The sequence below is a fragment of the Macaca nemestrina genome, chromosome 14 (genome assembly GCF_043159975.1).
Source record: "Macaca nemestrina isolate mMacNem1 chromosome 14, mMacNem.hap1, whole genome shotgun sequence".
Classification (NCBI taxonomy): domain Eukaryota; kingdom Metazoa; phylum Chordata; class Mammalia; order Primates; family Cercopithecidae; genus Macaca; species Macaca nemestrina.
This window is the reverse complement of record NC_092138.1, coordinates 4,870,179-4,884,289: the sequence shown is the minus strand read 5'-3', so window position 1 is coordinate 4,884,289 and position 14,111 is coordinate 4,870,179. Positions and strand designations below refer to the sequence as shown.

At 42.4% G+C, this 14,111-nt stretch overlaps 1 protein-coding gene across 5 annotated transcripts in view; it reads left to right on the top strand.

The window, feature by feature from the left end:
* The window catches only part of LOC105498875 (family with sequence similarity 120 member A), a 115,402-nt gene that overhangs the window by 67,818 nt on the left and 33,473 nt on the right, over window positions 1-14,111 (top strand). For all 5 annotated transcript variants that reach the window (XM_024786752.2, XM_011771253.3, XM_071077542.1 and 2 more), the window contains exons 8-9: window positions 9,239-9,326; window positions 11,419-11,646. In XM_024786752.2, coding sequence (XP_024642520.1) covers window positions 9,239-9,326; window positions 11,419-11,646 — 316 coding nt within the window. The remainder of the gene's footprint in view (window positions 1-9,238; window positions 9,327-11,418; window positions 11,647-14,111) is intronic.

Sequence of the window (14,111 nt, the reverse complement as noted above, 5' to 3'; positions counted from 1 at the left end):
TGCGTGTGCCAAGTAGGGACAGTGTTCATGATTTTCAGCAAGGGTTCTAGTGTGTTGAATTGGTTGTATCTGCAGTGTGTAACGTGCCCCTTAGGCTGTGCATAAGAGAACAGAGAATAGCTTTCATAGTTTACCAAAAAAAAGTCACTACTTTTTTAAGCTTTGGTTTAGAATTGAATGGGGACCCCGGGACCTATGTTGCTTTTTCAGGATGGTCCTAAGGGAATGGAAATTATTCATTCTCTTAGGCAAGAAATACTTAGGCATTTATTTACCAGTGGACAGGGCAGAGGATAGGAGTGATGAGGTCTGTGAGCAGAGCTTGCATTCTAGAGGACAGTATGTGAGCAGTGAACATAGAAACCCTGACGAGTACATGAAGAAGACGTGCCGAGAGTGAGGAGCGGGGAACTGGGAGCGCTAGAGCAAAGCGGGGCCGGAAGACTGGGAGAAAGAAGCAAACCAGCTGATGGGCTGTGGTGTGAGGACCAGCAGGGCTGGGCCGTGCACAGCTGGATGTGTTCTAAGTGCCACGGGAAACATCTAGGGCAAGCTTGTTATCCCGTGGCCCGCGGGCCGCACGCAGCCCAGGATGGCGTCCCAACACAAATTCATAAACTTTCTTTTTTTTTTTTTTTTTGAGACGGAGTCTCACGCTGTTGCCCAGGCTGGAGTGCAGTGGCGCGATCTCGGCTCACTGCAAGCTCCGCCTCCTGGGTTCACGCCATTCTCCTGCCTCAGCCTCCTGAGCAGCTAGGACTACAGGCGCCCGCCACCGCGCCCGGCTAATTTTTTGTATTTTTAGTAGAGACAGGGTTTCACTGTGGTCTCGATCTCCTGACCTTGTGATCCGCCCGCCTCGGCCTCCCAAAGTGCTGGGATTACAGGCTTGAGCCACCGCGCCCGGCCTATAAACTTTCTTAAAACAGGATGAGATTTTTTTTTCTGATTTTTTTTTTTTTTTTTTTAAGCTCATTAGCTATCGTTAGTCTATTTTATGTGGGGCCCAAGACAATTCTTCTTCTAATGTGGCCCAGGGATGCCAAAAGATTGGACACTGCTGATCCCGAGTGAGCTTAGCATGACCTTAGGCTGGAGAGACCCTGGTGTTTTTTTGGAGGTGAGTTTACTGCCACCTTGATGCCATTTACCCTCGAGACAGTGGGTCTCCGGACAGTCAGACCATTCAGCTAGTGGAAACAGTTGAACTCCAGAACTCTGGTCTTAAAATAAATTGATGGTAGAAATGTTTATATGTATGTATATATTTTAAATTTTTTTTGAGATGGAATTTTGCTCTTGTTGGCCAGGCTGGAGTGCGATGGCATGATCTTGGCTAACTGCAACCTCTGCCTCCCGGGTTCAAGCAATTCTCCTGCCTCAGCCTCCCGAGTAGCTAGGATTACAGTTGCCCACTACCATGCCCAGCTAGTTTTTCTGTATTTTCACTAGAGACGAGGTTTCACCATGTTGGCCTGGCTGTTCTCAAACTCCTGACCTCAGGTGATCCACCCGCCTCGGCCTCCCAAAGTGCTGAGATTATAGGCGTGACCCACCGGGCCTCGCCAGAAACATTTATAATTTCTGGACTATAAAATAGCAGAGGCGATTGGCCTTGTAGATGCGTAGCAAGATGTGCCCCCACCTGCTATGCTCTGCCTCTCATTGTCCAGCCCTAACTTCTTCTGTCTCTGTAGTGGACGTTCAGTGATACCACAAGGAAGGAATAATGTGGGACACCCTGCAAAATAAACGGCCTAGTTTCCCCAACAATAAATCAGTGGCACTCTTTTAAAGAGTGGTAGTGATGGGCGATGGGGATTGTTACAGAAAAAAAGAGACAACAAAAAAAGAAAAAAGCTTCCTATGAATTAAACAGGTAAGTGCTTTTCTAAAATTATTATTATTATTACTGTTTTAGGGACAGGGTCTTGCTGTTTCACCCAGGCTGGAGTGCAGTGACATCATAACTCACTGCAGCCTCAAGCTCCTGGGCTCAGGTGATCCTCACACCTCAGCATGTTCCCCCTGAGATGAAAGACATGTTCCACCATACCCAGCTAACTTGTATTATTTATAGTTATGGGGTCTTGCTGTATTGCCCAGACTGGTTTCAAACTCCTGGCCTGAAGCCATCCTCCTACCTCTGCCCCTGAAAGTGCTGGGATTACAGGCATGAGCCACTGTGTGCAGCCGACGGCAACTGTTTTAAATGGAAAAAGATACAAATGTGCTGGGTGTGGTACTGTACACCTGTAGTCCCAGCTGTTCAGGAGGCTGTGGCGGGAGGAATACTTGAGCCCAGGAGGTCGAGGCTGCAGTGAGCTGTGATCATACTTGTGAATGGCCAATGCACTCTCTCCTGGGCAATGTAGTGAGAGCTCATCTCTTAAAAGTATAAGCATGGAATTCACAGAGGAAGCAGCCATCGATAAACATAAAAAGTTGTTCACCCTCAGTAAGAATATCAAAGCTCTATAACTTAGAACATAAGATACCTTTTACAAAAGCTTATAAAATTGTCAAACATTTATTTTTGAAGATAAAATGTGGTGAGGGGTTATGGACGGAGTTATTGGGTCCTGGCTGTCGCCACTGAGCGTTGCTTGATGTTGTCATGACTTGTGGACGTCTGAGAGCTGTGTGGCTTCGGGTGCTCTTTGTGGAGATTTGCTCTGTGCCTGTAGGAAGGTGGCTGTGGGGTGTGCATGGCAGCAACATTGGTGGAACAGATGTGTGTGACCCCATGCTGTCATCAGGGTTCATTGCGCAGGAGCCTCATACATACTACAGAGAATCTGCTTTTATAACCCCAAGTTCATGGGGAGGCATCCACACAGATGGCAGCAGATCGGGAAATGCTCTCAGCCAGTCCTCAGGGGCAGTAGGGCCGTCTTCATCTGCGTGCGCTTGGCAGCTCTGAGCTTTATCTCTTCTTTTTGTTGTATTTCTTTAATATCTTATTCAGCGTTTTAGTTTCTTTAGTTAGGTGAGTTGTTCAGTGTCTTTGTACCGTACAGTTCTCCTGTGCTGTTGGAATGGAAGTCATGGGCTGTGTTACTCTTTTGAAATGTAAATTTCTCTTTAGAATTTTTGGAAAAATCTGTTAGAGGAGGAGTTCTTAGAATGTGAGAAGACCCCTTGCCACATAGCTGTGCCTGCTTGACGTATTTTTCCAACAAAATTGAAGGTGAACCCATTAGGAGCTCAGTTCTGAGTCTGATGGGCTACTTTGAAGAGACACAACACTCTCTTTCTAGCATGTTCCTTGAAAGAAAATAGGCTGGTGCTTGGGTAGTGATCAGAACTGGCAGTTATTCTAGGCCTAAAACAGTTTGGCAATAAAATAGGAAAAAGGGGCCACGTGTGGTGGCTCATGCTTTAATCCCCACACTTTGAGGGGCTGAGGCTGGGGGATTACATGAAGCCAGCCGGGGCAACATAAAATTTAAAAATTGGCTTGACGTGGTGGCGTGTGCTTGTGGGTCCAGCAACCTGGGTGGCTAAGACAGCAGGATCACTTGAGCCCAGGATTTCGAGGCTGTAGTGAGCCATGATGGCACCACTGCAGTCCAGCCGGGCAACAGAATGAGTCCCTGTCTCTTAAAAAGGAAAGAAAGAAAAAGAATGAAATGTGTGGCTTTCTCAGTAATGTCTCTGCCAGTTCCTTTGTTAGAGCGGTGGAGCAGTACCAGCATAAACTTGCTTTATTCTTGTTTAAATTTTAAAAATTAAGATGACATTCTTGTCTTTTTTCCCTTCCTGGTGCCTATCAGATGTTTGTAATCTTGTTTCAGTTGAATTAAGAATTACAGCTGAGGCTAGGTGCCATGGCTCATGCCTGTAATTTCAGCACTTTGGGAAGCTGAGGTAGGCGGATCACTTGAGGTCAGAAGTTCAAGACCAACATGGTGAAACCCTTTCTCTACCAAAAAATACAAAAATTAGCTGGATGTGGTGGTGTGTGCTTGTAGTCCCAGCTACTTGGGAGGCTGAGGTAGGAGAACTGCTTGAACCTGGGAGGTGGAGGTTGCAATGAGCCGAGATTGTGCCACTGCACTCCAGCCTGGGCAACGGAGTGAGATCCTGTGTAAAAAACGAAACAAAACAAAACAAAACAGTTACAACTGAATCCTTGTGGAGGTATTTATTTTATGTTATTTTCGTAGATTCATTTGGATTTGCAAAATCTGAATCAAATCTGAGGTTGATGTATTACAATTTTTAATTCTTTGTTTTATACCTTTTTTCTAATTATCATCTTGATACAAAGTTATATAGAATTCAAACACTGGAAAATACAGTATAGAGAATTCCCCATGATCTTACTTCTAGAGAGGTAATTATATTTGAAAGATTGGTGAATATTCAAGCACCTTATTTTCCTCTGCATCTGCTAAAATAAGATTTTTACAATAACTAGGTCTATCTTAGGGAGAGTAACTTGCCCTTTTTCCTTTTCTTCCATCTTTTATACTTAATATACTTATGTAACTATGTATTCTTATTTGTGCGTGTAAGTATTAATATGCATATGTACTTAATACCTAATAGTTAATAAGATCTATATATGTCCACTTTATTGCTTTAATATTTTTGCATAAAATTACTGACATTTTAAATTAGATATGTAAAAGTCCTCATTCAGAGAGAAGACTGACTGAGTTTTTTTCCACCTTGTGTCCTTGTTTGTATCAATGTGTTTCATTTTCTTGAGAATTTATATATGTATCTTAGTGGAGAAAGCCCTGTGGCACAGGACATCTCCACATTTATTATTTATTTTGACATGTGGTGTTATGGAGGCATCTCTTGCATAAGTCTTGTGTCCCCCTGCCCTGTGAATTTTTGCTGATGACTTGTCCTCCCTGGACCAAATCTGGACTGTGAAGACGGACCACAGGAGGGTAGGCTGTTTGGTGTTAGCACGCTCCGTGAGCAGCACTGAGACCGCGCTGTTGGCAGGAAGCGGTTTGCTCAGAGTCTCTTGGTTGGTATTTCTCGGTGGCGTTGTGACCTGAAGCTCGCAGGACCTCAGAGCGTTCAGATGTGCATGGCAGGTTTGCTGTGTTGTTTGTATATTAAATTAGCTGATGAATAAGCTCAATGAATGGTAGCTGTCACTACTTTTTAAAAATTAACTATTAGTATGCTAGAAAACCAGAACACTGGTTCGGTTTTTAGTGTAAAATAACTAAAAGAATTTTATTTGGCTCCCTTTGATCTGGTATCCTAGGAAGCATGTACCTGATGTGCCTGTTTTGCTTGAAGATGGTGTTGAATGTTTTTCGTGTCCTTTAAATCCTTTCCAACTCCACTTCCAAAAAAACTTTGTGTTTCACAAGGAGAATTCCATCGTGCCCTGCTCCAGGATCCTGAGGCATGGGTCCTGGGGCTGAGGGAATGACTTTACTATAGCTGTGGGTTTTTCTTTTAGACCGTTACACTCTTGTTCCAGACAGATATTTGCTTTATATTTATGTTCTGACTTTTTAACACATGGTACCATTTCTAATACCTTCTCATAAAAGTGATTCTGAATTTTATACGTTGGCAAAAATTAATCATGATCTATATCATTACATTGTGTGCTAGCCATCCACTAATCTGTGTAGACATTTCGTATTGGTCTTAAGACAGATGTGTTGACACAGTTAGGTGTCTCTGAACCCTCACTTGCGGGGTCCAAGGGGACTGCTCCGTGGCCAGGTGGGGCTTCTTGGTCACACAGTCTTCTGATGACAGCGAGAAGCCCTGACAAGGCTGTGAAAGAAGTTTGAGCCATCATCTGACTGCCACATGGAAAAGCGCTTTCTGTGTTCCTGACATTTTAAGCTCACCCATTACGTGAAGGAACCTGAATGTGTGATGTTAGCTTAACTAGGGCATGAGGAGACTAGACCTATCAGGTGTCTGTCTCTGTTACTCTTGTAGCTTCCCTGGTCAGGGCACCCAGGTACTGGTGCTTCTGTAGGGAACTAGCACTTGACAGGGCAGGCCCTGCAGGAGAACTCTGAGCATCTGTCCAACCAGGCCGAGGCTTTCTGCTGCCCAGGCCCTCTGTTACACTATCAGAGACCCTCCCGGCTGTCTGTTCTCAGCCCTGTTGAGTTGGGGAGCAGATAGAAATGAAAAATTTATACATGCCAGATAGTTCTGCTGTGAATTTGATCTTTTCTTTTCTAAATTTAATGATTTATTTTCTTCCATTTTGGTGTATTTGCCTTTGCTGTTTCCTGTTGACACAGAAGTCAGCTTTTACTTAATGTTCTCTTTCTTTTCTGCTCCATAAAGGAAAACTCTACACCCCTGACAGTCAGGAACATGAGTGACACGTCATACGCTGGTATACTTGGTGTAAACCAAGTTTTATTTGGTGTTACTTGGTGTAAACCAAGCATCATTTAGGAAATAATTCTTATTCACACCAGAACACCAGTACATTTCCATCCTAGTCTCACCAACTTGCTGAAAGATGGAGAAAAGAAATCATTCAGTGACTAGAACAGTTTGCTGTCCTCCCAGGCTTTCGTACAGAAGCTCCAAATGTTCCTAGTGAAGTGAGGCCTTGGCACACCTCTCTGACAGCCTGCGAATACCCCATCCTATAGTGCTGGGCTTACCCAGCCACTGAGCTGACTTGCCAGAGTCACCCTTTCTGTTGCTTGCGTGCTGCATTCTCACATATGTATGAAACTGTAGCCACGGCTCAGCTCTGCTGTGGTAGCAGGTGCCAGTAGTTTGAAATAAGGGTCTGGGTTTGAATCTAGCTGCTTTATTTGTGACTGTGGGTAGATTCCTTCTCTCTGAGCCTGGATTTGATCATTTTATCATTAGAGATTTATAGTGTGGGGGTGGGGACGAGATTGTGAGAGCACCGCAGGCTTCCTGCACAGTGCCTGGGTCACTGACTCTACTTCCCTGTAGCTAGTGCCTGTCTCAGCACATCTCAGTGCAGTGTGAGACAGTGAAACGTCTGGTTTACCTACATGGTTCCAGGTGTCAGTTTAAGGTATTATTAGTTGTGTGAAATGAAACATAAATATATATAGAAGTAGTATTCTAAAATGTTATCCATCTGTTCTTCAAAGCAAGGCATTTGTCATGTTCAATTTTTTTTTTTTAAATTGTAAAGTAATATATTTGTCCTATTGAAATATATTGGCCTTCTCAAAATCTGTTTCTTGTCAAGATGCTTTTCAGGCAAAATTTTAGATTTTGTAGTATGATTGTTAGAAGGTTATATGAGCATCCAGATTATGACATTTATTTTTAGATTGATAATCTACGTAGAACAACACTAAGGCTTGCGAGTGTAGGGGTCTCTGTGATCTCAGGTGGCACTGGCATGAACCTCTTGGCTCTCCAGTTTTAGTAGAGAGGTGCGTCCCCTCCTTGGTTGGCACTTTCCTAACACTCGGCCTCCCCTGCCCCACCATCCTAGGTGCGTGATCCTCTAGATCCTCTTACCCTGCAAGAGCCGCAGACACTCTAGGGACAGATACCCCGGGGATGGGCGCTTGGGGGTCTGCATGGTTAATAAGCATTCCACATGAGTCTTTAAGCTTAACAACAGTTTGAGAACGCTTATTGTTCTTTACATCCAATGGAAGATAAGCAAGATTTGTGCCAATGTTGCCATGTACTTCTAGGCCAGGATTTAGTAATTTATTGCCCCCTGCATCTCCCAGCTTACTGACTCATGCTTCCCTATCAGCACATGGTCATCCACCTCCTGATCCTTTCTCCATTGTCTGCTCACATTGTGCCCTCAGTGACTGCTTTCTCAGTGGTACAGATCACCACACTCTGGGGATGCCTGCACTGGTTTTTGATGTGTCTGAGCCACTGCTGGTGTCTCCTCTAGTTTTAAGTTGCAGGCAGAGATTGTGCATGAGGTAGTGAACTTGAACAGAGCAGTGGTTTCTCCAAGCTCCATGAAGACTGGGAAACCTGAACAGGGTGGGTGAACTTTTCATGGCGTGCGTGCGGTATCCTTGGCTGGATGGGTCCATCGTGCGACAGTGGAATCTTTTTGCTTTTTTTTTTTCCTTTTTTAAAAGACAGACCTAAAATGAAGTTGATTGGAAGACAGGAGAATTATCTGGTCTTGAAACCTCTCCATCAGTCATGTGAGTCAGTTACAAAGGCAGGCCAGTTGACCCATGCTGGCATGCCCTATGGCCAACACTGGTTTTCAGAAGGTAGTTTGGGCATAGAACCTTATAGTGGAAGGGTGAGTGCACGGAGCACCACAGCCATCCCTGCCTCAGGGTCACACTGTGTACTGAGGCTCCAGTGTGGCGCTGCGTCCTGCTGGCCCTGCTCAAGCCCCTGCATATCCTCTGCTACCTGTAGACAGTGCATTTCACATTTGCCTGAGGACTATGGTAAACCCATATACTACAAGTGAACGAAGACTTTTAGGAAATAATGCTCATTCACACCACTCATTCTGGTCTGTCTGGTTTCAGTTTTTTTAAATGCTCATTAAACCCATGAAATTGTTTTCCCAGACTGTTATGGGTAACAGCACAGTTATCTCTTATTCTGGAATTTGAGATGCTGTGATCTTCTCATCTCTTTTTCCTTACCCCTTTTCTTCTCCCTACTTTGTTAAATAAAGCCATCCTCCAAATAAGTTCCCGTGAACTCCCTGTTCTGTGAACCCACCAAGTTTGTGCCATCTCGCTTTGCCTAGAGTGTACCTTCCCTGCCTTTCAGATTTGCCAGTTCGAGTCACCTCTAGTTTTAGCTCTAATGCCCCCTCCACATGAATAGGCTGGAGTGCCCTGGGTGATGTATTATCGCCTTACATTTATTTATAAATTATGTGTAGTATTCGATCCAGATAACATTTAAGTTTTCTACTACCTCATACTTGCCAATTAAATGCCGATCTTTTGTCTCGCTGTGACAATGGAAAGATCCTCCACGGCAAGGCTGGCCTTTGTTTCCTCTGCATCCTCCATAGCGCTAAGCACATCACAGACCATCTCTAAACTGCCTGGTGACTCCTCTAAGTTAGACGTTCGAGAGTTTCTTTTCCATAGTATGTGGTTATCACCTACTCTTTTGAAGCAGGAAGAAATAACTACTATAATAGAGTTATTTCTCGACGTGTTTATTTTAAAAGTATTGTTATCATGAGCCTGCAGACTTAGCTCAGGCCCTTCTTGTCATTGTCAGCTGGTTTGTGAAAGTGATTGGACAGTAATCATTTTCATTTTATGTTTAGCCATATCAGCGGGAACAAGATTGGCTGGGAGAAGACGGGAAGCCACTCAGAGCCTCAGGCACGAGGAGACCCAGGAGACCAAACAAAGGTAGAAAGTCTATGCCTTTTAGTTTTTGAGTTCTGACTCATTTTGTATTAGCATACTGTATTAGTGATCAAATAGTGAAAGATAATATCTCTCTTTTAATCAGGTCATGTAAACCTTTACAAAGGGGATAAGCGGGGAAGGAAGAGTTCAGAGCTACACCCAAGCCTGCTGGTCTCTCTGCTAGTCTCTCTGCATGGCAGGCAGCTGATTTCCTCGTTGTTTGCTCTCTGCATCATCTTGGACAAGGTGCTTAGGACCTTCCTGAGCCCACATTTGTTGTAGGTTTTTGTGAAGATTCACTGAGAAAGCACCGGGGATGCTAAATTTAACTTCCCCCCCTTTTTTTCTTTTTCTTTTTTAAAAAAGTTTTTTATTTAAAACATTTTTTTCTTTTTTTTTTTTTTTTTTTTTGAGATGGAGTCTTGCTCTGTCACCCAGGCTGGAGTGCAGTGGCGCGATCTCAGCTCACTGAAACCTCTACCTCCAGGGTTCAAGCAATTCTCCTGGCTCAGCCTCCCTGGTAGCTGAAATTATAGGCGTGCACTACCATGCCTGGCTAATTTTTGTATTTTTAGTAGAGACGGGGTGTTGCCATGTTGGCCAGGCTGGTCTCAAATCCCTGACCTCAAGTGATCTGCCTTCCTCAGCCTCCCAAAGTGCTGGGATTACAGACGTGAGCCACCACGCCCTGCCTCTCCACTTTTCTTCTACTTCTACTTGTTAATTGTGATATCTAAAAATACCTTTTCAATTTGCAAAGCCACGTCTGCCACATGTGATTACCAAGAAGGAGCAGGTTTCCTGCTTGAAGGTTTTGGTGGTTAATATGCAGGGTTGCCTGAATATCAGACGTTTGTCTAAAGAAGTCGTACTATTAAATGATTGTTCTACAAATAAGCAACAAAAATCCTTTGTGGATACATATTATTTTCAAAGCACCTTCCAAAGCATTTTGAGTTGTTTCACATCTGTATTCTTATGGAATGGAGAGTGTAGAAAACACTAGTGAATTATCTATGAGTTACTCTTCTTAAGACTAATTTTGGCACTTTGTGTTTTAAAGAATAAAATTAAGCACTTAATTACACACCATTATAAAGAGTATACTTTCGAAACAGAAAAATGTGTATGTCTTTAGGGTGGCCTTAAATCAATCAATAAGCAATTCTTATTTTCAACATTTATTCTGATAAATTTTATCATACAAATAATCATTGCTCTTGGGCAACTATTCAGATAATTCAGACTGTGCTAAAGTGTCTCCCTTCCTTTTTCCTTTCCTTAGTTCTACTGCCTCGCCGCAATCCATCACTGTGGTAATAATTTGGGGTCCAGACTCTTTCCTGTTATGTTCATACACTCCACATCTGGGGGCTTAGTTGTTACAGAATGGGTGTTTTCACCGAACAGTGTATCATGAACCTCTTTCTATGTCATTATCCGTAGATCTGAGACCTTGTTTTTAATGGGATTATGCTGTGGCTTAGCAGGTTTTTGGGGCTTTTGGTTTAATCTTTGCTTGTGTATAGTTAGGGCTTTATAATGACTACAGAGAATGCTTGAGTTTGGGTTTTTGTTTGTTCTTTAAGTACCAGCTGTGGCACAGAGTCAGCCCTGGATTAGAATTCCATTTCTATGTGTTAGGGTTGTGTAACTGTGTTCAGACTGCACAGTCTCTTGCAATGTTGGTTTTCCTGTTTGTGTAGAGATCTTAGGCAAGGTCTCGAGAAAACAAACACAGGAATGGACCACATGAATGATGGACAAGTGAGAGCCAAATAGCGAGGCTTCCGTCTCCCAACACAGAGGGACTGCAGGGTGACACAGAACAGCGGGGAGCAACAGGCCTGCTGTCCTGTGGCACAGTAGATGTTGATCTGTTTCAGTGTGGGAAGCTGTTCAAGGAGAGGGACTGGATCAGGGTGCTGTCTGTTTCTTCTGTCTTTAGGGTGGCACCAAATCTGGTCTCTCCAAGACAGGACTCATCTTTGTCCCCTCTGTGTCCGGCAGGTGAACAGGCACCTAACATACTTTAAATGAATGAAAACATGACATATACTCGTTTTCCTCCCTTCTGCTCTCTGCACTGTAGGCAGAAGGCTCGTCCACTGCCTCTTCAGGAAGCCAACTAGCCGAAGGCAAGGGAAGCCAGATGGGCACTGTCCAGCCAATCCCGTGCCTCCTGTCGATGCCCACCAGGAACCACATGGACATCACCACACCTCCCCTGCCCCCCGTTGCACCTGAGGTGCTGAGAGTGGCCGAGCACAGGCACAAGAAGGGGCTGATGTACCCCTACATCTTCCATGTCCTGACGAAGGTATTATCAAAGGGGCCCTGGAGTGGCTTCTGGTATTTGATGAGTGGCCATTCCTTTGGGTGTTTTGTCCTTTTGTCCTTTTTTGAACCATTTTCTGTCTTACTAATCTATTTGAAGCAAAGTTCACTTTCCCCTTTCTAAACATTGAATGAAAGATGAACATTTATAACTGTAAATACAGTTTAAAAGTAACTCGTGAGAAGTCTCACTTTTTTCCTTCAACTTAGTATAAAATATTTTTATACTTCTAATGAAATAATGCATCACATTATTTTATGACTTGTAATTTTTTTCTTTTTATTTCAATTTCAGAATTTTCTTACACCATATTTGTGCTGTAACGTCAGGTTTAATTCTGATGTCAGATACAATATCTGGTTCCTTTATCATTTGTGCTTAGAAAATAATGTTTCCCCCTTTGAATGGCTCATAGTACTTCATGTGTTTTGACTTGTTCATAACCTCATTGAGTGCAGTTTTAATAGTGCTAAGAGCAAAAAATGGAATACAGGATTTTGTTAACACGCGCATAGTCAGAAAATGCAACTGTCTTTTTATACAGTGTCATAATTTCACTTTATTAGTGTCTTATCGCATGTATGCTTAAATATATACATATAGTGTGGCATCAATTATTTTTTAATCTTGGTGTCTCAGATGTATCTATGTGTATTTAAATTTCCTCAGTGATGTGTAGTCTTTACGTTGGCACTTTTAATCTTAGCCCCGCAATTTAACAAGTTACCTCAGTTACTAGATTAATCCTGCAGAATTGGTTTATTACTATCATGTATTATTAACATGTTTTCCTCAGTACCTATACGACCATATATAACCAGACTTTTCTGTCTGTTCTCTACAACCCATCTGTGGTTTGTAAAATAGAGTCAACAAATGCAATAATGAACTCCTGTTCTCTAATACTCCTGAGGTGGACTTCAACTGTTAACCGACTAATCCAAATACTGCTTACTTTTATTAATTAAAGGACATGGAAAACATGTAGCCAGTACTATTTGCTCAGATCCTTTAATTTATTTTTTAGTTGTAATGCCTCCAAATCTCATCTATTATTTGATATGGGTATGCATTTATAGTATCACTTTTCAGATTATGGTTGTAAGGTGAACATTTTATTTTTCAGGTTCAACATAAATTATAAAGGGTAAGTGAAAAGTAAGTGTTGTGGGGAGAGCATTTTGCTAAGTTTAAGGAACCAAAGTTTTGGGAAGACATCTTTCAAAACAACGTGTTAAGAAACAACACTCATTCCTCGTGGGGCTGTTTGAAATGTAAGGTCCCCAGGAGCCACCTGATATGTCCACACTGCGGGATCTGATGCCTGGATAGTCGGTTAGATCTATGTGAGGGTTGCAAGTTGTACCGACATACTTTCTTATTTCTTATGAATTTCAAGGACAAAGACTGATAAAATGACATGGTTGAGAGATAATTGTCTTTTCAGATTTTAAAATGCTACTTAAGTTTTTTCAGTTTATCCTATAAGCTGAATGGCTCTGGTATTTAATTGCCCAGGCTAAGACATTTACAGTGAGATGCATCTTTATGGTAATGAAGAGAATTTGCAAAGCATCATATTATTAAGATAAATATTCCCTAGGTGAGAGTGTTAGAACACATGTAGCTACTGGATTAATGAATATGAAAGTACGGAGGGTAAGGGGAAAGACCAGTTTTGAAATTAAACTTACGTGAAAGAAACAGCAGATGTTACAAAATTATTATTTAAAGCATATATATCAATGAACTTCACAGACATTGAGGTCATAAGTGCATTTTTATGCTCTGAGTATAATTAAATAAAATTTATTGCATGATATCTTGAGATGTATTTTGATGCTATAAGATCCCTGAGACTGATAAATTTTGGTAACAATCTCAGCTGCCAAAGGCCATAGTCAGTCATTTGTCTCTTGGCAGCACGTTCTTGAGTCAGATGCGGTTCTTGCCGTATTGGTCCTGGGACATGAAAAAGATGGAGTGCTTTTGTTTTCTGCCCTAGTGGCTAGGCATGTCCTTACCCGCAATGAGACACATTTCTTGAACACCTGCCACACTATGGCAGAAGCCTAATACATGAGGTGGTAATTTGCCGTGGAAGAACTTGGCAAAGAAAATTTGACCATTATATTTTCAGGATACTCAGTTCTTTAGTTTGCATGTAGGTCATTGAAAATTTTCAATTATACTGCATATGACCATCCCCACTCTCTAAATAAAAGTTGCAAGTTCTCAGTCTTTTTTATTCTGTTTGTTGTCTGATGTTATCTGTCTGGATTGTTTCAAAGACTTTGGAACATCTACATGGTTTTCTTTTGTTCTTGGTTTCGGATTAAACATAAAATAATGCAGATTTTATTTTGATTCTTTGAGCATATGCTTTGGCCACAGCCTGCCAAATGAACTCTTCCTAAACATCTTTATTTAGGCAAGTTATTAAGCAG